This window comes from Staurois parvus, unplaced genomic scaffold, assembly GCF_062004578.1.
Source record: "Staurois parvus isolate SC_StPar_1 unplaced genomic scaffold, SC_StPar_1.0 ptg000221l, whole genome shotgun sequence".
NCBI lineage: Eukaryota > Metazoa > Chordata > Amphibia > Anura > Ranidae > Staurois > Staurois parvus.
The window spans coordinates 3,981,441-4,007,436 of NW_028318017.1; the positions used below are offsets into that span (position 1 = coordinate 3,981,441).

At 45.3% G+C, this 25,996-nt stretch overlaps 1 protein-coding gene across 1 annotated transcript in view; it reads right to left on the reverse strand.

The window, feature by feature from the left end:
* Positions 1 to 1,146: 1,146 nt before the first annotated feature.
* The window catches only part of LOC149460822 (uncharacterized), a 41,749-nt gene continuing 16,899 nt past the window's right edge, over positions 1,147 to 25,996 (reverse strand). The window contains exons 5-11 of the mRNA XM_089679257.1: positions 24,942 to 25,501; positions 24,110 to 24,886; positions 23,220 to 24,054; positions 22,197 to 22,297; positions 18,223 to 18,302; positions 3,859 to 3,994; positions 1,147 to 3,377 (exon numbers count right to left, since the gene is read on the reverse strand). Of these exons, the coding sequence (XP_089535383.1) occupies positions 1,744 to 3,377; positions 3,859 to 3,994; positions 18,223 to 18,302; positions 22,197 to 22,297; positions 23,220 to 24,054; positions 24,110 to 24,886; positions 24,942 to 25,501 (4,123 nt within the window). The 3' untranslated portion in view covers positions 1,147 to 1,743. The remainder of the gene's footprint in view (positions 3,378 to 3,858; positions 3,995 to 18,222; positions 18,303 to 22,196; positions 22,298 to 23,219; positions 24,055 to 24,109; positions 24,887 to 24,941; positions 25,502 to 25,996) is intronic.

The following is a 25,996-nucleotide window of genomic DNA, read 5'->3' on the forward strand; positions in this document are numbered from 1 at the left end:
GCAGCCCCTTGCTGCTTTTGGCCTCCACCTCTCCTAGGTGAAGCCCACCTGACTTCCAGGCAGTGACCTCCTGTCTTCCCAGTGGAGCCCTGCTGACTCCTAGCTGCCGGGGTGGAGCCCAGAACCCTGGTCCTGACCCTACAAAAGAGCCGTGCACACCTGTGCAATCAGTGTAATGGCCATTCCCAAAACCTGGTCCCAGGATTGGAGATTTCATCCCTCCCAGATCTCTTTGAAATCTCCAGGCTCCAGATCCCAAAACAGACCTTACAAACAAAGGAGGAAGGTGAAAAGCCACTTTCCTCCATATCAAACATTTACCCTGGAGCCCCTCAACCTGCCTTGTTGAGAATCCAGGGTGACAGATCGCCACACTGTCACATATATATATATATATATATATATATATATATATATATATATATATATATATATGTATGTGTGTATATATATATATATATATATATACACACATATATATATACATATATATATACACACATATATATATATATATATATACACACATATATATATATATATATATATACACACATATATACATACATATATATATACACATATATATACATATATATATATACACATATATATATACACATATATATATATATACACATATATATATACACACATATATATATATATATACACATATACATATATATATATACACACACACAGTTAGGTCCATATATATTTGGACACAGGCACAATTTTAGATTTTTCATGTATTTACCAAAACATTCAAGCTCTAGTTCTATAATGGATATGGGCTGAAAGTGCACACTCTCAGGTGTAATTTGAGGGCATGTACATCCAAATTGGAGGAAGGGTTTAGGAATTACAGCTCTTAAGAGTAGCCATCCCCCTTTTTCAGGGAACCAAAAGTAATTGGACAATTGAACCAAAAACCTTAGATTGTGACTGATGTGAATGTAGAATATATATGTAAAGTGCTGCGTAAATTGAAAGCGCTATATAAGTACCTGAAATAAATAAATTATAGATAGATAGATAGATAGATAGATAGATAGATATACACACACACTGCATGTTGTAATGTGATTTTTATATATTACAAAATATATGAAAAATATTTTTAAAAATATATATTTTTTAAAAATATGTTCTTCAGATTTTTATTAACATATAAAAAAGTCATTTTTACATATATTTGTAAATGCATTCCAAAGATGTAGATTAAATTTACTTTTAAAGACATACAGTATATTTGAAAATGTATGTATAGAAATATTATTTTAAATATATTGAATACAGCCAAAACTCTATGTCAATATATTTGGGAAGAATATTTTTAAAATATATTTAAAATATATTTTTCTTCTATGTGAGACTGATCACTGTATTGGTGCTCTGACAACACCAATTACAGCAATTACAGAGCAATACAAAGCAGCATATCTCCCTAGTAGAACACATACAGTTAACCCTTTGTTTGCCCCACATGTTAACCCCTTATACCAAAAGAAAGCTCTATTTGTGGGGAAAAAAGGACATAAATTTCATTTAGGTGCAGTGTTGCATGACCGCACAATTGTCATTTAACCGCTTAAGGACCGCCCTATAGCAGATATACTGCTACAGGGCGGCACCTGTGCGCAGAATCATGTATATATACGTGATTTTGCATTTTCGGGTAGGAGGCATGCGCAAGCCGTGCATGCGCCTTACCCATGCCGCCATTCACGGCTGCGGATGTCAATCACCGGGTCTCGCCTGGTAATTACCCGCCAGAGCCTGGTGATTACTGAACATCTCTGACAGGCAGGAATACAGCTTCTCCATTCTGTGAGATCTCCGATGTGAAACAAGCTCTGATTTCCATTGATAACACTTCCCACACTCAGGGCAGGAAAACCGTTTTTCCCGCGTGTGGCGTCTCTGATGTACAGTAACGCTGGACTTCTGTGAAAAACATTTCCCGCACTCAGGACAGGAATACGGCTTCTCACCCGTGTGAGACCTCTGATGTCTGTTAAGGACTGATTTCTGCGAAAAACATTTCCCGCACTTAGTGCAGGAATACAGTTTCTCCCCTCTGTGAGACATTCGATGTCTAGCAAGGACTGATGTCTGCGAAAACCATTTTCCGCACTCAGGACAGGAATACGGCTTCTCCCCCGTGTGAATCCTCTGATGTCTATAAACACTGGACTTCTCTGAAAAACATTTCCCACACTCAGGGCAAGAATACGGCTTCTCCCCCGTGTGAGATCTTTGATGTATAACAAGGTCTGATTTTTGTGAAAAACATTTCCCGCACTCAGAACAAGAAAAGAGCTTCTCTCCCGTGTGAGATCTCTGATGTGTGTAAAGATGGGAGACCTGTGAAAAACATTTTCCACACTCAGGGCAGGAATATGGCTTTTCACCTGTGTGAGATCTCTGATGTATAACAAGGTCAGATTTCTGTGCAAAACATTTCCCGCACTTAGGGCAGGAATATGGCCTCTCCCCTCTGTGAGATCGCTGATGTCTAACAAGGTCTGATTTCTGTGAAAAACATTTCCCGCACTCAGGACACGAGTAAGGCTTTTCTCCTGTGTGAATCCTCTGATGTCTGTAAAGACTAGACTTCTCTGAAAAACATTTCCCACACTCAGGACAGGGATACGGCTTCTCGCCTGTGTGAGATCTTTGATGTATAACAAGGTCTGATTTTTGTGAGAAACATTTCCCGCACTCAGGGCAGGGATACGGCTTCTCGCCTGTGTGTGCCCTCTGATGTGTGTAAAAATGGGATAACTGTGAAAAAGATCTTCCACAGTTGGGGCTGGAATACAGTTTTTCACCTGTATGAGATCTTTGATGTATAACAAGGTCTGGGTTCTGTGAAAAACCTTTCCCGCACATAGGGCAGGAAAAGGGCTTCTCCTTTCTGTGAGATCTTTGATGTCTAACAAGGTCTGATTTCTGTAAAAAGCATTTCCCGCACTCAGGACAGGAATACGGCTTCTCCCCCGTGTGAATCCTCTGATGTCTGTAAAAACTGTACTTCTCTGAAAAACATTTCCCGCACTCAGAACAGCAATACAGCTTTTTGCCTTTGTGGAAGCTCTGATGTACAGTAAGACTTAATTCAGAGTCAAAACTTTCCTCACATTCAGGATAGGAAAGTTTCTCCTCCCCCTGAATTCCGGCCCCATCCCTCACAGTACAAGGTTGCTCGGAGTCAGAGGCATTCGATGGTCCATCCACACTGTGAAGTCCACCATCCATAGTGGAGCTCACTGTCCTTTCTCCGGCACAATCTCTTGTGATCTCCTCATCTTCCATTTTACATCCTGGAGATAAAGTGAGACGATCCTTTGAGGGTTTCTTGATGACATGTCCTGGAAATATAAAAACATGATCAATAGATATGAGAGGATTAGTTCACTTAAATCAAGATTCCATCTGGATCAAGTAGATTTGGGTGAGCAGATGTTCTCTGTAGACATCCCAACCAGCTGTGACTTCCCCTCTTCAGTAAAAGGTCCTTTGGTCCTCCCCCCAGATCACTTCTACATGTCCCCAGCCTTGCCAGAAGAGCAGGAACCAATAGGGACTGGGAGGGACATGCTCTTCACACAACCACAAGGCTAGGCACTGGGTCTGGTAATGAAGAGGTTCAAATATCAGACCTGTAGACCATTCAGCAAAGAAAAAGTGACCATAGGCCTAGGCTTCTGGTAAAATGGAACCAACCTCAGAAGGGCACAATCTGTGTTATATCTGTGCTACTGGTGGATGTCACTCATCTCCCGCCCTACTCTGGACCAATCAGTGAGCAGTAACAGAGCAGAGATAACAGAAGAATATATTGTGGCTCACCTGTGCTGATCTCTGTAGGAGTGTCCTCCTCTTTGAATGTCCTCATCATTCCAGCCTCCTCCGTATATTGCTGATCATCCCTCACATACGTCTCTTCTACTTCACCCTCAACTTTCATCTTCATCAGATCTTCACCCTAAACCAACAGAATGGCAGAAATAACATCTGTAATATAGAAGGATTTATGATGTGAGATCACATAGAAAATATCATCTTGTAGAGTCCACACATCGTCTCCACATGTCAGAGTGTTCCATCACTTTATGTTCCAGACCCTCAACTCCACCAACCTGATGATGGTGAGGGATGGTGTGACCTTCCTGTGTGGAATCCCGGGAATACAGAGGACGGGGACATCTCTCTGGTGGGTTCCTGTAGCTGGATGACTCCACCATGGTGTCCTGGTACAGATCTTTGTGTTCTTTTAGAAGCTCTGACTCCTCCATCCCCCCATCCTCATCTTCCTCCTCTTTTATCTCTTCTTTAACCTCAACTTTAGGATCTCTCAGGTTTCCACTCTGAATATATAATATAAATGCCATCAATGGTAACAATGCAGATAATGTACAGATCCTAATGATACTATCAGTGATTGTTCCCCATCTACCTGATGATGGTGAGGGATGGTGTGACCTTCCTGTGTGGAATCCCGGGAATACAGAGGACGGGGACATCTCTCTGGTGGGTTCCCATGACTGGATCCATCTGTAGGAAACACACACACTGACTGAATCCATTGTTTCTATGTGTTTATCAGATGATGGGGGATCTAGGTGGATCCTCCGTACTGCTCTCTCCTTTACAATAAAGTCTCCTCTTACCCGGTGATGTGAGGGGCGGCTGATTGTCCATCATGATGTCCTTGTAGAGATCCTTGTGTCCTTCTAAATACTCCCACTCCTCCATGGAGAAATAGACAGTGACACCCTGACACCTTATAGGAACCTGACACACACAATGATACAGTCACCATCCAGACACATCCCTTGTCTGTTACTGGAGAATGTCCCAGAATTCCCGGCACCGCTCACCTCTCCTGTCAGCAGCTCCATCATCTTCTTGGTGACTTCTACAATCTTCTCCATGTTGTGTCTCTCAGGGTTTAGGGAGTCACATGGAGGCACTGTGATGGTCATATGATCACCTGACTTCAGAAGAGGAAATCTCTGTATTGAGGAACCAATATGAATATCATGTTAGAATCCCAGAATCCTCCTCACCTCTCCGGTCAGGTCTGTGTTATTAATAAAGATAAGAGTGATGTCATGTGACCTCCCAGAATCCTCTTCACCTCTCCGATCAGGTCTGTGTGTTATTAATAGAGATGAAAGTGATGTCATGTGACCTCCCAGAATCCTCCTCACCTCTCCGGTCAGGTCTGTGTTTTATTAATAGAGATCAGAGTGATGTCATGTGACCTCCCAGAACCCTCCTCACCTCTCCGGTCAGGTCTGTATTTTATTAATAGAGAGAAGAGTGATGTCATGTGACCTCCCAGAATCCTCCTCACCTCTCCGGTCAGGTCTGTGTTTTATTAATAGAGATAAGAGTGATGTCATGTGACCTCCCAGAATCCTCCTCACCTCTCCGGTCAGGTCTGTGTTTTATTAATAGAGATAAGAGTGATGTCATGTGACCTCCCAGAATCCTCCTCACCTCTCCGGTCAGGTCTGTGTTTTATTAATAGAGATAAGAGTGATGTCATGTGACCTCCCAGAACCCTCCTCACCTCTCCGGTCAGGTCTGTGTTTTATTAATAGAGATAAGAGTGATGTCATGTGACCTCCCAGAATCCTCCTCACCTCTCCGGTCAGGTCTGTATTTTATTAATAGAGATAAGAGTGATGTCAAGTGACCTCCCAGAATCCTCCTCATCTCTCCGGTCAGCAGGTAGATGATCTCCAGGGTGAGGTTTAGTATCCTCTCAGTCATGTGACTCCAGTCCTCCTCCATCCTCATTGATGCAGTCATGTGATCTATGGGGGTCGCTCTGTAGACAGATAGCGGAGAATTATCTGGACGGTATTGATTTTTTTTATTACAAAATATATGAAAAATATTTTTCAAAATACATTTCAAATATGCTGTATGTCTTTAAAAATAAAAATCTAAATTTTTGGAATGCATTTACAAATATAGGAAAAATATATGTTAAAATTACTTTTTTAATGTTAAAAAAAATCTGAAGAAAATATTTAAAAAAAATATATTTTTAAAAATATTCTTCATATATTTTGTAATATACAGTATAAACAACCCATTTAAATATATATTTTATATATATATATATATATATATATATATACACATATACATGTCCTAGTGGAAAGTGATGTTTGTTGGGTTTCTTGCTCTCTGTCCTCTTCTCTGATCAGAAATTAGAATCAGAAGGTAAAGTCTGTTTGGTCTCTGAACTACTCTTGCTTAGGGTCCTTCTCTCACAGTTCTGTGGAGAACATAAGAATACACAAATCCTTTAAATGACAAGTTTAGGGGGAAGTTTTAGGTGGTTCAGCACTTTAAATTTTTAGTTTTTTCTGTATTAAGGTAGAAAACCTTCTATTAGCTGTTCCTCCCCCCCATTAGTGCTTACCTGAGCCCTTACTTGATCTAGCACTGTGTCCATCTGCAGCAGCACTGGTCTCTCTTCCCCTTCTCAGAGGACAGACTGAAAGCAGCGCTAGGCATTGCCTCCTGCTGCTGCTGTCAGTCAAATTCTGTGAGGAGGGGCCAAGCCATGCTGTGCGTGTCTATGGATGCACATAGCCTGGCTCAGGAGCGCAGTGGCATGGGAGCCTATGCAGTAAGTAGCTCGCTTTGGAGGCAGGAGGAGAAGACAGCCGACAACAATTTCTTTTTTTTTACAATGTGTGTGCTCTTGATCTGGAACAACCCATAATGCACTGCTTAGCCTGTGCTCATCAATAATGTGAAGGAATAGATAACCCCGCCCTCTCAAAAGTGTTGGCTCACAGCAGCCATATTATCAGTGTGTAGGAAGAGATAGGTCCTGTCCACATAGAGTTACTATCTGCATACCTTGTACAGGGCCGTATTTTCCTACACAGGTGTAGCGTGCTTCCATGTGCCTGAGTTCCATTGTTCTCTATTGGGACACACAGCTGCAGGTGAGCGCAGGTCCAGGAACCCACACCCGGAATTATTTTTCTGCATATGGTTATCAATATTAGTTAGGCTTTCCATTTACTTCCTGAAATATGCGAGGCAGATTTGCTGTGTGAGGAAGTATTTGGGGGAGAGCAGGTTCTGTGTGAGGAAGTATTAGGGGGAGAGCAGGTGCTGTGTGAGGAAGTAGAAGGGGGAGAGCAGGTGCTGTGTGAGGAAGTAGTTGGGGGAGAGCAGGTGCTGTGTGAGGAAGTAGTAGGGGGAGAGCAGGTGCTGTGTGAGGAAGTAGTAGGGGGAGAGCAGGTGCTTTGTGAGGAAGTAGTAGGGGGAGATCAGGTGCTGTGTGAGGAAGTAGTAGGGGGAGAGCAGGTGCTGTGTGAGGTAGTAGGGGGAGAGCAGGTGCTGTGTGAGGAAGTAGTAGGGGGAAAGCAGGTGCTGTGTGAGGAAGTAGTAGGGGGAGATCAGGTGCTGTGTGAGGAAGTAGTAGGGGGAGAGCAGGTGCTGTGTGAGGAAGTAGTAGAGGGAGAGCAGGTGCTGTGTGAGGAAGTAGTAGAGGGAGAGCAGGTGCTGTGTGAGGAAGTAGTAGGGGGAGAGCAGGTGCTGTGTGAGGAAGTAGTTGGGGGGAGCAGGTGCTGTGTGAGGAAGTAGTAGGGGGAGAGCAGGTGCTGTGTGAGGAAGTAGTAGGGGGAGAGCAGGTGCTTTGTGAGGAAGTAGTAGGGGGAGATCAGGTGCTGTGTGAGGAAGTAGTAGGGGGAAAACAGGTGCTGTGTGAGAAAGTAGTAGGGGAAGAGCAGGTGCTGTGTGAGGAAGTAGTAGAGGGAGAGCAGGTGCTGTGTGAGGAAGTAGTAGGGGGAGAGCAGGTGCTGTGTGAGGAAGTAGTTGGGGGGAGCAGGTGCTGTGTGAGGAAGTAGTAGGGGGAGAGCAGATGCTGTGTGAGGAAGTAGTAGGGGGAGAGCAGGTGCTTTGTGAGGAAGTAGTAGGGGGAGATCAGGTGCTGTGTGAGGAAGTATTTGGGGGAAAACAGGTGCTGTGTGAGAAAGTAGTAGGGGAAGAGCAGGTGCTGTGTGAGGAAGTAGTAGGGGGAGAGCAGGTGCTTTGTGAGGAAGTAGTAGGGGGGGGATCAGGTGCTGTGTGAGGAAGTAGTAGGGGGAGATCAGGTGCTGTGTGAGGAAGTAGTAGGGGGAGAGCAGGTGCTGTGTGAGGAAGTAGTAGGGGGAGATCAGGTGCTGTGTGAGGAAGTAGTAGGGGGAGAGCAGGTGCTGTGTAAGGAAGTAGTAGGGGGAGAGCAGGTGCTGTGTGAGGAAGTAGTAGGGGGAGATCAGGTGCTGTGTTAGGAAGTATTTGGGGGAGAGCAGGTGCTGTGTGAGGAAGTAGTAGAGGGAAAGCAGTTGCTGTGCAAGGAAGTAGTAGGGGGAGTGCAGGTGCTGTGTGAGGAAGTAGTTGGGGGAGAGCAGGTGCTGTGTGAGGAAGTAGTAGGGGGAGAGCAGGTGCTTTGTGAGGAAGTAGTAGGGGGAGAGCAGGTGCTGTAAGAAAAAGCAGTGGTATGGCTGGACAAACTGGAGGTGGAGCATATCTGCTTTTCCTTTTATAAAGTGGCCAACCCATACAGCCGCAGCCCGCTCAGGAAATAGCGGACAAATCCATCTACACCTACATCCTGGAAGGGGTAACATGAGGGGTGATCAAAGGGTTAACAGTGTGCTGGGTGTGTGTTACTAGGGGGGTGGTGTGTGTCTTTCACTGTGAGCACACTGCTATGCAGAGCCATACAAAGCAGTGTACAGGAGCTGACAGGGAACAGATCTCTATTGTTTACATACAGGTCTCTCCCCTGTCAGAAATCCTCAGAAAACGCTGGGTGTTGGCGGGAAATCACTGGCCAGGACCCGGTGATTGACAGTCTAACGTGGGTAGGGCGCTTGCACATGCCCCCTTGCAGGAACTGCTAAATCATATATATATATTCATATATATATATATGTATATATAGGCATTACAGTGGTTAGTAATTCTGCCTGACAGTACTAGGGTCACTGGTTTAAATCCCAACCACAGCACCATCTGCCTGAAGTTTGCATGTTCTCCCTGTGCCTGTGTGGGCTTCCTTCAGGAAATCTGATTTCCTCCCACACTCTAAAGACATGCTGGTAGGTTAATTGGATCCTGTCTAAATTGGCCCTAATATGTGTATGTATGAACGTGAGTTAGGGACCTTAGATTGTACACCCCTTGAGGTTTAGGGACTGATGTGAATGTACAATATATATGTAAAGCGCGGCGTAAATTGACGGCGCTATATAAGTACCTGAAATAAATAATATACAAGTGATTTTGCGCATCTGTGCCGCCCTGTAGCAGTATTTCTGCTATAGGGTGAGCGGAAGTGGTTAATAAGTTTTCGTAAATAACTAAATCGAGCCGCGCAAGTGCTTGAATCATAAAAGTAATGCAGAAAACACTTTAACAGGATATCCTCTCCTAATAGCAAAAGTAAAAAAAATTATACCTGGTGATCTCTTATAAATTAAACATAAATAATTCTTAAATATGCAGTTATGCAATAAATAATAGTGCTCTATATTGGACCCAAACACTGAACAATAAAGTACAAAATAATGATCAAAGTGTAAAAAAATAAAATAAAAAAATAAAATCTTGTTGCTCACGTTTTCTTGAAATGTTTATAAATTAATAAAAACCATTGAAATACAAAAATGAAAAAAAAGTATAAAATAATAATCATATGTGTGACAGTCCCAATGAAGGTGTCCCCTTTTCCTTCCTTAAGTGAATGTTCCCAGATCCTCGTTCCGACTTGTGTGTCCACCACTGTGACCGCCACACCCCTGGGACAAGAAATAAGAAGCTTACGTACTGTCCTGCCACTGGAACAGGTTTTTTGCTGCTGTATCTCAGCTATCAAATCTGTCATTTTTAGTGCAGGAAAGCACTTGCTTTGTGCCCACAAAATAATGATCAAAGTGTAAAATAATAAAATAAAACAATAAAATATTGTTGCTCAGGTTTTCTTGAAATGTTTATAAATTAATAAAAACTATTGAAATACAAAAATTAAAATAAAAAAAAGTGTAAAATAATAATCATATGTGTGACAGTCCCAATGAAGGTGTCCCCTTTTCCTTCCTTAAGTGAATGTTCCCAGATCCTCATTCCGACTTGTGTGTCCACCACACCACTGGGACAACAAATAAGACGCTTACGTACTGTCCTGCCACTGGAACAGGTTTTTTGCTGCTGTATCTCAGCTGTCAAATCTGTCATTTTTAGTGCAGGAAAGCACTTGTTTTGTGCCCACAAAATAATGATCAAAGTGTAAAATAATAAAATAAAACAATAAAGTATTGTTGCTCAGGTTTTCTTGAAATGTTTATAAATTAATAAAAACCATTGAAATACAAAAATGAAAAAAAAGTGTAAAATAATAATCATATCTGTGACAGTCCCAATGAAGGTATTGGTGCAGGAAAGCACTTGCTTTGTGCCCACAAAATAATGATCAAAGTGTAAAATAATAAAATAAAACAATAAAATCTTGTTGCTCACGTTTTCTTGAAATGTTTATAAATTAATAAAAACCATTGAAATATAAAAATTAAAAAAAAAGTGTAAAATAATAATCATATGTGTGACAGTCCCAATGAAGGTGTCCCCTTTTCCTTCCTTAAGTGAATGTTCCCAGATCCTCATTCCGACTTGTGTGTCCACCACACCACTGGGACAACAAATAAGACGCTTACGTACTGTCCTGCCACTGGAACAGGTTTTTTGCTGCTGTATCTCAGCTGTCAAATCTGTCATTTTTAGTGCAGGAAAGTACTTGCTTTGTGCCCACAAAATAATGATCAAAGTGTAAAATAATAAAATAAAACAATAAAATCTTGTTGCTCACGTTTTCTTGAAATGTTTATAAATTAATAAAAACCATTGAAATACAAAAATTAAAATAAAAAAAAGTGTAAAATATTAATCATATGTGTGACAGTCCCAATGAAGGTGTCCCCTTTTCCTTCCTTAAGTGAATGTTCCCAGATCCTTGTTCTGACTTGTGTGTTCACCACCGTGACCGCTACACCGATGGGACAACAAATAAGACGCTTACGTACTGTCCTGCCACTGGAACAGGTTTTTTGCTGCTGTATCTCAGCTGTCAAATCTGTCATTTTTAGTGCAGGAAAGCACTTGCTTTGTGCCCACAAAATAATGATCAAAGCGTAAAATAATAAAATAAAACAATAAAATATTGTTGCTCATGTTTTCTTGAAATGTTTATAAATTAATAAAAACCATTGAAATACAAAAATAATAATAAGTGTAAAATAATAATCATATCTGTGAAAGTCCCAATGAAGGTGTCCCCTTTTCCTTCCTTAGGTGAATGTTCCCAGATCCTCGTTCCGACTTGTGTGTCCACCACCATGACCACCACACCGCTGGGACAACAAATAAGATGCTTACGTACTGTCCTGCCACTGGAACAGGTTTTTTGCTGCTGTATCTCAGCTGTCAAATCTGTCATTTTTAGTGCAGGAAAGCACTTGCTTTGTGCCCCCAATCATAAACCCTAATCAAGGTGACTACACCCTGTCCTACCGCTGGTTCATTTCATCATGACAGCGTCTCCGATGCTACACTCTCATTTTCATTACTGGGAAACGCATTTCACATCTCTCCTGATTTAAGCCTCTTCTATTTGCTGTCCTACCTCTGGCCAACTTCTACTCAAGCATACATAGCCAGGTGCCAGCTACATCATTATGCATTCAGGGACATTATAGGTGAGACAATGATTAATCTTTTGCGCCCCCCCCTCCACTTGTGCCAAGGACTGGGACTGCTACATCACTTCCTGTTAGCAGAGTGGATACAGTTCTTCTGACAGCAGAGGATCTTGGGACCTGTAGTCCTATAGCCAATACCTTTTGTATTCCTGAGTGCTGAGTGAACAACAACTACCAGAGAGCTGATGAACCACAAAGTTGCTGGGATATATTCTACAACAAGGGACTGGCTCGTTCTCTTGGATTCAGAGCTGAACACAGGGGGAGTGCCGTTCTCCTCCAGAGACTGATTGCTGGCTACTACTGTGGGACGCTGCATACCAGTTCAGCACAGCGTTGACACCGATCACCACACTGGGATTGCATCAGCTTCTCTGCATCAGGACTGTCTGGCTTTCACTGTGCACTGCGCTGCGCTGACAGGCCATCAGGTGGTAACTCTCTGCAAACAGCCAGGAGCCTGTGCAAGAACCCTGTTCCTAGGAGGCTGTGTTATCCATGGGAATGGTGAGAAGGCGGATGCCCAACCTCTTTCAGTCATCCTTCTAGCCGCTTACGGGCCGCCCTATAGCAGATATACTGTGACAGGGCGGCACCTGTACATGATTTTGCATTTCCAGGTAGGGGGCGCATGTGAGCCCCTGCGCCACCATGGATGTCAATCACCGGGTCCTGGCCGGAAATTACCCGCCGGCGTGCGGTGATTACTAAGCATCTCTGACGGGGAGGAAGATTGTTTTGCTTACAATCTTCCTACCTGTCAGCTCAAGCACACTGCTTGGGACGGCTGTGCACAGTACAGCTATCCTGATCAGTGTGCTTACAGTGAAGCACACAGACACCACTACCGAGTAAAACACTCCCAGCACACAGTTAACCCTTTGATCGCCCCTCACATTAACCCCTTCCTGCCCAGTGCCATTAGTACAGTGTCAGCGCTTTTATTTTTTAAGTACTGATTACTGTATTGGTGTCACTGGGGTGTCAGTGACACCAAGTCAGTTCCCCCCCAGTGTCAGAATGTACCCCGCAGTCCCACTAAAAGTCACTGATTACTAGTAGAAAAAAAAAAAATCCCATTATCTATACCGCCATTTGTGCACGCTATAACTTTCACGTAAACCAATTAATTTACAGGTATTGGGATTTTTGTTTTAGCAAAGACATGGAGCAGAATACATTCTGGCCTAAATTTATGATGAAATTTGATTTTTTACATTTTTTTCTGGACATGTTTAATAGCAAAAATATTGGGTTTTTTTTTTTGTTTATAGCGCAATAAATAAAAAATGCAGAGGCGATCAAATACCACCGAAAGAAAGCTCAATTCATGGAAGAAAAGGACGTAAATGTAATTTGGGTGCAGCGTTGCATGACCGTGCAATTGTTGGTTAAAGTAAGGCAGCACTGTAACGCAACAAATGGCCTGATCGAGAAGAGGGGGAATCCTCAGGAGAGCAAGTAGCTAGAGACACTGCCTACAGACACCTGTGCAGTGGAGACATGTTCTCTGGAGTGACCAATCACGCTTCTCTGTCTGGCAATCTGATGGAGGTGTCTGGGTTTGGCGGTTGCCAGGAGAAAGGTACTTTCCTGACTGCATTGTGCCAAGTGTAAAGTTTGGTGGAGGGGGGATTATGGTGCGGGGTTGTTTTTCAGGGGTTGGGCTTGGCCCCCTAGTTCCAGTGAAGGGAACAATTAAGGCGTCAGCATACCAAGACATTCTAGACAATTTCATGCTCCCAACTTTGTGGGAAGAGTTTGGGGATGGTCCCTTCCTGTTCCAACATGACTGCACACCAGTGCACAAAGCAAGGTCCATAAAGACATGGAGGAGCCAGTTTGGGGTGGAGGAACTTGACTGTCCTGCACAGAGTCCTGACCTCAACCCCATAGAACACCTTTGGGATGAATTAGAGCGGAGACTGTGAGCCAGGCCTCCTCCCCCGACATCAGTGCCTGACCTCACAAATGTGCTTCTGGAAGAATGGTCCAACCTTCCCATAGACACCCTCCTAAACCTTGTGGACGGCCTTCCCAGAAGAGTTGAAGCTGTTATAGCTGCAAAGGGCGGGGCCAACTCAATATTGAACCCTACAGACTAAGACTGGGGGGCCATTAACCCCTCGCCTGCCGGGCACTTATACCCCCTTCCTGCCCAGGCAAATTTTCTGCTTTCTTTTGGTGGTATTTAATCACCTCTGGGGTTTATTATTTGTTAAACAATACTAAAAAAAAGTTTTTTTCTTAGTTTCTGTTATAAAATTTTGTAAATAAGTAATTTTTCTCCTTCACTGATGTGTGCTAATGAGGCTGCACTGATAGGCACTGATGGGTACTGACAGGCATCATTGATGGACACTGAAAGGCAGCACTGATGGGCAATATGTGGCACTGATAGGCAGCAATGATGGGTGGCACTGATGGGCATTGACAGTCATCCTGATGGGCACTAAAAGGCAGCACTTATATACAGCACTGATAATTGGCACTGCTGGGCACTGATATGCATCACTGATAGGTGTCACTGACTGACATCACTGACATGGCACTGATAGTTGGCACTGAAAGGCAGCTATGATGATGTGGCATTGATGTGTCCTGATAGGCACCGATATGTGGCATTGATGGGCCCTGGTATGTGGCATTGATGGGCACTGATGTGTGGCATTGATGTGCACTGATATGTGGCATTGATGTGCACTGGTATGTGGCATTGATGGGCACTGATATGTGGCACTGATGGGCAGTGATATGTGGCACTGATGGGCACTGATATGTGGCATTGATGGGCACTGATAAGTGGCACTGATATGTGACATTGATGTGGCATTGATGGGCACTAATATATGGCATTGATGGGCACTTATGGTCACTGGTATGTGGCACTGATAGGCACTGATAAGTGGCATTAATGGGCACTTATGGGCGCTGGTATGTGAAATTGATGGGCACTGATATGTTACATTGATGGGCACTAAGTGGCACTGATATGTGACAGTGATGGGTACTGATAAGTGACATTGATGGGCACTGGTATGTGGCACTGCTAAGTCGCATTAATGGGCACTCATGGGTGCTGATATGTGGCATTGATGGGCACTGATATGTGGCATTGATGGGCACTGATATGTGGCATTGTTGGGCACTGATAAGTGGCATTGATGGGCACTGATAAGTGGCACTGATGGGCACTAATACAGTATGTGGCATTGATGGGCACTTATGGGCACTGGTATGTGGTAGTGATGGGCACTGATGTGTGGCATTCATGGACACTGATAAGTGACACTGATGGGCACTGATAAGGCATTGATAAGCACTGGTATGTGGCACTGATGGGCACTTATGAGCACTAATACAGTATGTGGCATTGATGGGCACTGATATGTGGCATTGATGGGAACTGATATGTGGCGTTGATGGGCACTGATATGTGGCGTTGATGGGTATTTATGGGCACTGATATGTGGCATTTATGGGCACTGATATGTGGCATTGATGGGCACTGATAAGTGGCATTGATGGGCACTGATATGTGGAACTGATGGGCACTGATAAGTGGCATTGATGGGCACTGATATGTGGTATTGATGAGCACTTATGGGCACTGGTATGTGGCACTGATGGGCACTGATATGTGGTTCTGATGGGCACTGGTATGTGGCATTGATGGGCACTGGTATGTGGCATTGATATGTGGTACTGATGGGCACTGATATGTGGCACTGATATGTGGCATTGATGGGCACTGATATGTGGCACTGATGGGCACTGGTATGTGGCATTGATGGGCACTGGTATGTGGCATTGATATGTGGTACTGATGGGCACTGATATGTGGCACTGATATGTGGCACTGATGGGCACTAATATGTGGCACTGATGGGCACTGATATGTGGTACTGATGGGCACTGATTTTTAGCATTGATGGGCACTGATATGTGGTACTGATGGGCACTGGTATGTGGCATTGATGGGCACTGGTATGTGGTACTGATGGGCACTGGTATGTGGTACTGATGGGCACTGATATGTGGTACTGATGGGCACTGATATGTGGCACTGATGGGCACTGATATGTGGCACTGATGGGCACTGATATGTGGCACTGATGGGCACTGGTATGTGGCACTGATATGTGGTACTGATGGGCACTGATATGTGGCATTGATGGGCACTGATATGTGGCATTGATGGGCACCGGTATGTGGCATTGATGGGCACTGATATATGGTACTGATGGGCACTTTTATGTGGCATTGATGGGCACTGATATGTGGTACTGATGGGCACTGGTATGTGGCATTGATGGGCACTGATATGTGGCATTGATGGGCACTGGTATGTGGCATTGATGGGCACTGGTATGTGGCATTGATGGGCACTGGTATGTGGTACTGATGGGCACTGGTATGTGGCATTGATGGGCACTGGTATGTGGTACTGATGGGCACTGGTATGTGGCATTGAGGGCACTGGTATGTGGCATTGATGGGCACTGGTATGTGGTACTGATGGGCACTGGTATGTGGCATTGATGGGCACTGGTATGTGGTACTGATGGGCACTGGTATGTGGCATTGAGGGCACTGGTATGTGGCATTGATGGGCACTGGTGTGTGGCATTGAGGGCACTGGTATGTGGCATTGATGGGCACTGGTATGTGGCATTGATGGGCACTGGTATGTGGTACTGATGGGCACTGATATGTGGCATTGATGGGCACTGGTATGTGGCATTGAGGGCACTGGTATGTGGCATTGATGGGCACTGGTATGTGGCATTGATGGGCACTGGTATGTGGTACTGATGGGCACTGATATGTGGCATTGATGGGCACTGGTATGTGGCATTGAGGGCACTGGTATGTGGCATTGATGGGCACTGGTGTGTGGCATTGATGGGCACTGGTGTGTGGCATTGATGGGCACTGATATGTGGCATTGATGGGCACTGGTATCTGGCATTGATGGGCACTGGTATGTGGCATTGATGGGCACTGATATGTGGTACTGATGGGCACTGGTATGTGGCATTGATGGGCACTGATATGTGGTACTGATGGGCACTGGTATGTGGTACTGATGGGCACTGGTATGTGGCATTGATGGGCACTGGTATGTGGTACTGATGGGCACTGGTATGTGGTACTGATGGGCACTGGTATGTGGCATTGATGGGCACTGGTATGTGGTACTGATGGGCACTGGTATGTGGCATTGATGGGCACTGGTATGTGGCATTGATGGGCACTGGTATGTGGTACTGATGGGCACTGGTATGTGGTACTGATGGGCACTGGTATGTGGCATTGATGGGCACTGATATGTGGTACTGATGGGCACTGGTATGTGGTACTGATGGGCACTGGTATGTGGCATTGATGGGCACTGGTATGTGGTACTGATGGGCACTGGTATGTGGCATTGATGGGCACTGGTATGTGGTACTGATGGGCACTGGTATGTGGCATTGATGGGCACTGGTATGTGGTACTGATGGGCACTGGTATGTGGCATTGATGGGCACTGGTATGTGGCATTGATGGGCACTGGTATGTGGCACTGATGGGCACTGGTATGTGGCATTGATGGGCACTGGTATGTGGTACTGATGGGCACTGGTATGTGGCATTGATGGGCACTGGTATGTGGTACTGATGGGCACTGGTATGTGGCATTGATGGGCACTGGTATGTGGCATTGATGGGCACTGGTATGTGGTACTGATGGGCACTGGTATGTGGCACTGATGGGCACTGGTATGTGGCACTGATGGGCACTGGTATGTGGTACTGATGGGCACTGGTATGTGGCACTGATGGGCACTGGTATGTGGTACTGATGGGCACTGGTATGTGGCACTGATGGGCACTGGTATGTGGTACTGATGGGCACTGGTATGTGGTACTGATGGGCACTGGTATGTGGCACTGATGGGCACGGATAGAGCTGTGCTGATGATCAGTGTAGATGTCCCCTCTGAGGAATGTCGCTGACTGGCTCTCCTCTCCTCCAGCACTGTCAGCGTGAGGAAAGGAGTGCCGATAATCATCATTTCCTTGTTTACATGCGATCAGTTGTGATTGGACAGAGCTGATCACGATATAGCCTACGCCATTGGCTCTTTACTGCGATCGGTGATCCGCTGCATCCCAGGGACACAACGCACCACCTATCACCGCACCTGTGCAGCTAGAGTGGGAGGATACCATATGACATCCTCCCAGAATGAGAGATCGCCCGCCCATCATCTCCTTATATGGCGGGTGGGAGGCGGTTAAATTTGCTGTGCGTGGAGTGGCATGCGTCCAACGTGTATATATCCATGTATACCGGATTCGTGGCATTCCCTGTGGTGACCCCGTGACCCAGAGCCAGCTGATAGGTCACCAAGCCTTTCCTCCCCTCCTGCTGCTGGTGTTACATAGTTACAATGTACCGTTTGTGACGTATATTCTGCTCATCGCTGCGATTCGGTATCTCCTGCGTTTCTGCAGAGTTCCCATTGAAGTCTATAGAAACAAAAACAGTCCCTGACCCTTTCCAAAAAACGCAGAGATGTGGCCGTGTCCCATAGGAAGTCATGTGACATGGACTGTAAACGGCTCCCCTCCATGATTCCCAATGGGTCATATCTGTGCGAGAAGTCGCATCACCTGCACTATTATAGTCCGACTTGAGGGCCATAGACTTCAATGTAAATCCTCCAAAATCGAGTGAAAGTCGCACCTGAATGTTGTACATGTGACTTGTTTCTGCTCTACAAAGTCGCACGTACAACATTCAGGTGCGACTTTCATGCTACTTTAGAGGGGTTACATTGAAGTCTAAGGCCCTCAAGTCGCATGAAAGTCAGACCAAAGTAGTGCAGGAATTTCTTGAAGTCGCACAGATATGAATGGTACCCATTGGGAAACATGGGGGGGGGGCGACTTGTCATGTGACTATTACCACCTATTTCTATATCGGCAGATCTCCTGCAGACTCTTACCACCTATTTCTTGTCATTTTTTCCTTTATCGGCAGATCTCCTGCAGACTATTACCACCTATTTATTTTCTTTCCTTTATCGGCAGATCTCCTGCAAACTATTACCACCTATTTCTTTTCTTTCCTTTAATCGGCAGATCTCCTGCAGACTATTACCACCTATTTATTTTCTTTTCTTTATTGGCAGATCTCCTGCAGACTATTACCACCTATTTCTTTTCTTTCCTTTAATCGGCAGATCTCCTGCAGACTATTACCACCTATTTATTTTCTTTTCTTTATCGGCAGATCTCCTGCAGACTATTACCACCTATTTATTTTCTTTTCTTTATTGGCAGATCTCCTGCAGACTATTACCACCTATTTCTTTTCTTTCCTTTAATCGGCAGATCTCCTGCAGACTATTACCACCTATTTCTTTTCTTTCCTTTATCGGCAGATCTCCTGCAGACTATTACCACCTATTTATTTTCTTTCCTTTATCGGCAGATCTCCTGCAGACTATTACCACCTATTTCTTTTCTTTCCTTTAATCGGCAGATCTCCTGCAGACTATTACCACCTATTTATTTTTCTTTTCTTTATCAGCAGATCCCCTGCAGACTATTACCTCCTATTTATTTTCTTTTTTTTCCTTTATAAGCAGATCTTCTGCAGACTATTACCACCTATTTCTTTTCTTTTTTCCTTTATAAGCAGATCTCCTGCAGCCTATTAGCACCTATTTCTTTTCTATCAGCAGATCTCCTGCAGCCTATTAGCACCTATTTCTTTTCTATCAGCAGATCTCCTGCAGCCTGTTAGCATCTATTTATTTATCAGCAGATCTCCTGCAGACTATTACCACCTATTTTTTTTCTATCAGCAGATCTCCTCCAGACTATTAGCACCTGTTTCTTTTTATCAGCAGATCTCCTACAGCCTATTAGCACCTATTTCTTTTCTATCAGCAGATCTCCTGCAGCCTATTAGCACCCATTTCTTTTCTATCAGCAGATCTCCTGCAGCCTATTAGCACCCATTTCTTTTCTATCAGCAGATCTCCTGCAGACTATTAGCACCTATTTCTTTTCTATCAGCAGATCTCCTGCAAACTATTAGCACCTATTTCTTTTTATCAGCAGATCTCCTGCAGACTATTAGCACCCATTTCTTTTCTATCAGCAGATCTCTTGCAGCCTATTAGCACCTATTTCTTTTTATCAGCAGATCTCCTGCAGACTGTTAGCACCTATTTCTTTTTATCAGCAGATCTCCTACAGCCTATTAACACCTATTTCTTTTTCTATCAGCAGATCTCCTGCAGACTATTACCACCTATTTCCTTTTCTATCAGCAGATCTCTTGTAGCCTATTAGCACCTATTTTTTTTATCAGCAGATCTCCTGCAGACTATTAGCACCTATTTTTTTTATCAGCAGATCTCCTGCAGACTATTAGGACCCATTTCTTTTCTAGCAGCAGATCTCTTGCAGCCTATTAGCACCTATTTCTTTTTATCAGCAGATCTCCTGCAGCCTATTAGCACCTTTTTCTTTTTTTATCAGCAGATCTCCTGCAGCCTATTAGCACCTTTTTCTTTCTTTTTTTTTTTTTTTTTTTTTTTTTTTTTATCAGCAGATCTCCTGCAGCCTATTAGCACCTTTTTCTTTTTTTTATCAGCAGATCTCCTGCAGCCTATTAGCACCTTTTTCTTTTTTTTAATCAGCAGATCTCTTGCAGCCTATTAGCACCTATTTCTTTTTATCAGCATATCTCCTGCAGACTATTAGCACCCATTTCTTTTCTATCAACAGATCTCTTGCAGCCTATTAGCACCTATTTATTTTTGTCAGCAGATCTCCCGCAGCCTATTAGCACCTATTTCCCCCCCCCCCCCTGTATTTTTCCTGCAGCCTGTTGACATCTATTTCTTGTCTTCATGCAAGTGATGATGGTGTCATTGGCTCTCCATAATCAGGTGTTGGGATATAACTGCACCCAGATGTTCTGTGATCCTCAGGATGCTGCAATGTATAGAGATGGGTCTTCTTTTTCTATGACAGGTAGATAGGAGAATATTTCATTCCCTATTGGCTGAGCTCCTCTTATAGTGAGAGGCGGAGTTATCCCCCCAAATTATCGGATGCCATAAGTCGACTTACCTGGGTAAATTCTATATACAGGCAGACCTCGGTTTACAAACGCCTCGGGTAACGTGATTTTAGGTTTACAAAGGAAAATCCATTGAAAATAATGCCTCGGTTTACGAATTTTTTACGACTTTGTTTCGCAATATGAAGTGTATGTCGCTGCTGATATTTTTTTTTTCTTCACTATAGCTCACAGAATTAGCTGTCACTTTCCCCAGAGTTAACGGAAACTTTGTATCTTTTAAGACACTAAAAAGGAAACTTTTTCTCTTTTAGCTGGTGAAAAGTGACAGCTGAATTTCTGAGCTATAGTGAAGAAAAAAAAAAGTGATTACATTTAAAAACCGACACCATAATAAATATAAAAATGGCGTGGGGTCCCCCCTCCCCTCCATTCCAAGCCCTTCAGGTCTGGTATGGATTTTGAGGGGAACTCCCACGCCAACATTTTTAAAAAATAGCGTGGGGTCCCCCCTAAAATCCATACCAGACCCTTATCTGAGAATGCAGTCCGGCAGGTCAGGAAAGGGGGGAGGACGAGCGAGCGCCCCCTCCTGAATCATACCAGGCCACATGCCCTCAACATGGGGGGGTGCTCCCCCAAAGCACCTTGTCTCCATGTTGATGGGGACAAGGGCCTCTTCCCCACATCCCTGGGCTGTGGTTGTGGGGGTCTGCAGGCGGGGGGCTTAGTATGGATGGGAGGGGGGACCCCATGCCGTTTTTTGAAATATTTTTTTAATTGCCGGCAATTCTTTTACATTCAGCTGTCAGTGGGGAATCCCGCTGAGAGCTGAAACACTAACACATGGTTGTCACTACTAAAATACAGCATGACTTCATAAAATAACTCATGTGATATATTAGTAGCCTTTTTGCTGAACTCCAGATGGAACGGATTAATTGGTTTTCCATGCATTCCTATGGGAACCAGCGTTTCGGTTTACAAATTTTTCGCTATACGAAAAGTCCTGCAGAACGAATTAAATTCATAAACTGAGGTGTGTGTATTTACATATATATATATATATATCAGCTCTTCTTACCTCCTCTGCTGCCACTACCAGCAATGTCTCCTCTCTACTTCCTCCCCACTCACCCGGAACTTCCTGTCTGTACCTGACATTACTTCCTGTCTGTACCTGACATCACTTCCTGTTTGTGGTTGACATCACTTCCTGTTTTCCTTAGAGACTTCCTGTCTGGGTAGAAGTGAGCTCGGCAGTGTATGTGATGTATATCCTAAGGATGTATACTAGAGATGAAGTTCAGGATCACAGCTACCATGGGTCCAGGCGGAAGATTTCAGAGATTCTCGATCCCAATGAATGCGCAGATTTTCCTGGGATAATACAATGTATGGCATTTCAACTAAGACCAGCAGGCTAGAATGGTAAACAAAGGAGGTTATGAACAAGCCAACCATGCACAATTAAAGGAGGACACTGACAGTCATGGTGTCAGTGATAGTGAAAGGAGAAGCTGCTTTTTGATTGGAAAGCAGCAGCAGTGCAGTACATCCGGGTGAAGTGGTGACCACCAGCAGTGCAGTACATCCAGGTGAAGTGACCACCAGCAGTGCAGTACATCCAGGTGAAGTGACCACCAGCAGTGCAGTACATCCGGGTGAAGTGACAACCAGCAGTGCAGTACATCCGGGTGAAGTGACAACCAGCAGTTCAGTACATCCGGGTGAAGTCGTGATCACCAGCAGTTCAGTACATCCGGGTGAAGTGGTGACAACCAGAAATTCAGTACATCCTGTGAAGTGGTGATCACCAGCAGTTCAGTACATCCGGGGGAAGTGGTGACCACCAGCAGTACAGTACATCCAGGTGAAGTGGCGACCACCAGCATTGTAGTACATCCTAGTGAAGTGGCGACCACCAGCAGTGCAGTACATCATTGTGAAGTGGCGACCACCAGCATTGTAGTACATCCTAGTGAACTTAGTGAAGTGGCAACCACCAGCAGTGCTGTACATCCTAGTGAAGTGGTGACCTCCAGCAGTGCTGTACATCCGGGTGAAGTGGTGACCACCAGCAGTATAGTACATCCTGGTGAAGTGGAAAGCACCAGCAGTACAGTACATTCTGGTGAGGTGATAACAATCGGCAGGACTATACATCCCGGTGAAGTGGCAAGCACCAGCAGTATAGTACATCCCAGAGAAGTGGCAACCACCAGCCTTGCAGTACATCCTAGTCGAAGTGGTGACCACCAGCAGTGCAGTACATCCTAGTGAAGTGGTGACCACCAGCAGTATAGTGCATCCTGGTGAGGTGACAAGCACCAGCAATGCAGTACATCCTGGTGAAGTGGCAAGCACCAGCAATGCAGTACATCCTAGTAAAGTAGCGACCACCAGCATTGCAGTACATCTTAGTTGAAGTGATGACCACCAGCATTGTAGTACATTCTAGTGAAGTGGCGACCACCAGCAGTGCAGTACATCCAGGTGAAGTGGTGACCACCAGCACTGCAGTACATCCAGGTGAAATGGTGACCACCAGCACTGCAGTACATCCAGGTGAAGTGGTGATCACCAGCACTGCAGTACATCCAGGTGAAGTGGTGATCACAAGCAGTACAGTACATCCTGGTGAAGTGGTGACCACCAGCAGTACAGTACACCCTGGTGAAGTGGTGACCACCAGCAGTACAGTACATCCTGGTGAAGTGGTGACCACCAGCAGTACAGTACATCCTGGTGAAGTGGTGACCACCAGCAGTATAGTGCTTCCTAGTGAAGTGACGACCACCAGCATTGCAGTACATCCCAGTCGAAGTGACGACCACCAGCATTGCAGTACATCCCAGTCGAAGTGACGACCACCAGCATTGCAGTACATCCTAGTGAAGTGGCGACCGCCAGCAGAACAGTACGTCCTGGTGAAGTGGTGACCACCAGCAGTATAGTACATCCTGGTGAAGTGGAAAGCACCAGCAGTACAGTACATTCTGGTGAGGTGATAACAATCGGCAGGACTATACATCCCGGTGAAGTGGCAAGCACCAGCAGTATAGTACATCTCAGAGAAGTGGCAACCACCAGCCTTGCAGTACATCCTAGTCGAAGTGGTGACCACCAGCAGTGCAGTACATCCTAGTGAAGTGGTGACCACCAGCAGTATAGTGCATCCTGGTGAGGTGACAAGCACCAGCAATGTAGTACATCCTGGTGAAGTGGCAAGCACCAGCAATGCAGTACATCCTAGTAAAGTAGCGACCACCAGCATTGCAGTACATCTTAGTTGAAGTGATGACCACCAGCATTGTAGTACATTCTAGTGAAGTGGCGACCACCAGCAGTGCAGTACATCCAGGTGAAATGGTGACCACCAGCACTGCAGTACATCCAGGTGAAGTGGTGATCACCAACACTGCAGTACATCCAGGTGAAGTGGTGATCACAAGCAGTACAGTACATCCTGGTGAAGTGGTGACCACCAGCAGTACAGTACATCCTGGTGAAGTGGTGACCACCAGCAGTACAGTACATCCTGGTGAAGTGGTGACCACCAGCAGTACAGTACATCCTGGTGAAGTGGTGACCACCAGCAGTATAGTGCTTCCTAGTGAAGTGACGACCACCAGCATTGCAGTACATCCCAGTCGAAGTGACGACCACCAGCATTGCAGTACATCCCAGTCGAAGTGACGACCACCAGCATTGCAGTACATCCTAGTGAAGTGGCGACCGCCAGCAGAACAGTACGTCCTGGTGAAGTGGTGACCACCAGCAGTATAGTACATCCTGGTGAAGTGGAAAGCACCAGCAGTACAGTACATTCTGGTGAGGTGATAACAATCGGCAGGACTATACATCCCGGTGAAGTGGCAAGCACCAGCAGTATAGTACATCTCAGAGAAGTGGCAACCACCAGCCTTGCAGTACATCCTAGTCGAAGTGGTGACCACCAGCAGTGCAGTACATCCTAGTGAAGTGGTGACCACCAGCAGTATAGTGCATCCTGGTGAGGTGACAAGCACCAGCAATGTAGTACATCCTGGTGAAGTGGCAAGCACCAGCAATGCAGTACATCCTAGTAAAGTAGCGACCACCAGCATTGCAGTACATCTTAGTTGAAGTGATGACCACCAGCATTGTAGTACATTCTAGTGAAGTGGCGACCACCAGCAGTGCAGTACATCCAGGTGAAATGGTGACCACCAGCACTGCAGTACATCCAGGTGAAGTGGTGATCACCAACACTGCAGTACATCCAGGTGAAGTGGTGATCACAAGCAGTACAGTACATCCTGGTGAAGTGGTGACCACCAGCAGTACAGTACATCCTGGTGAAGTGGTGACCACCAGCAGTACAGTACATCCTGGTGAAGTGGTGACCACCAGCAGTACAGTACATCCTGGTGAAGTGGTGACCACCAGCAGTATAGTGCTTCCTAGTGAAGTGACGACCACCAGCATTGCAGTACATCCCAGTCGAAGTGACGACCACCAGCATTGCAGTACATCCCAGTCGAAGTGACGACCACCAGCATTGCAGTACATCCTAGTGAAGTGGCGACCGCCAGCAGAACAGTACGTCCTGGTGAAGTGGTGACCACCAGCAGTATAGTACATCCTGGTGAAGTGGAAAGCACCAGCAGTACAGTACATTCTGGTGAGGTGATAACAATCGGCAGGACTATACATCCCGGTGAAGTGGCAAGCACCAGCAGTATAGTACATCTCAGAGAAGTGGCACCAGCTACCACCCAGCTACCGGGCACCCAGCTACCACCCCTGGTCACCCAGCTACCGGGCACCCTGCTACCACCCCTGGACACCCAGCACCCAGCTACCGGGCACCCAGCTACCACCCCTGGACACCCAGCACCCAGCTACCGGGCACCCAGCTATCACCTCTGGTCACCCAACACCCGGACCACCCAGCGAATCAAGATGTCGCCCAGCGAATCTCCCGGACCACCCAGCGAATCTCCAGCCACCGAGCCGCCAACATCACCAGACGCTGTGCCTACCAACACCCCCAGACATCGCACCCTACGACCCCTCCACTCGCCGATCCACTGGACCCACTGAAGACCCCTCGGACGCCAGCATACTGCACTCACAG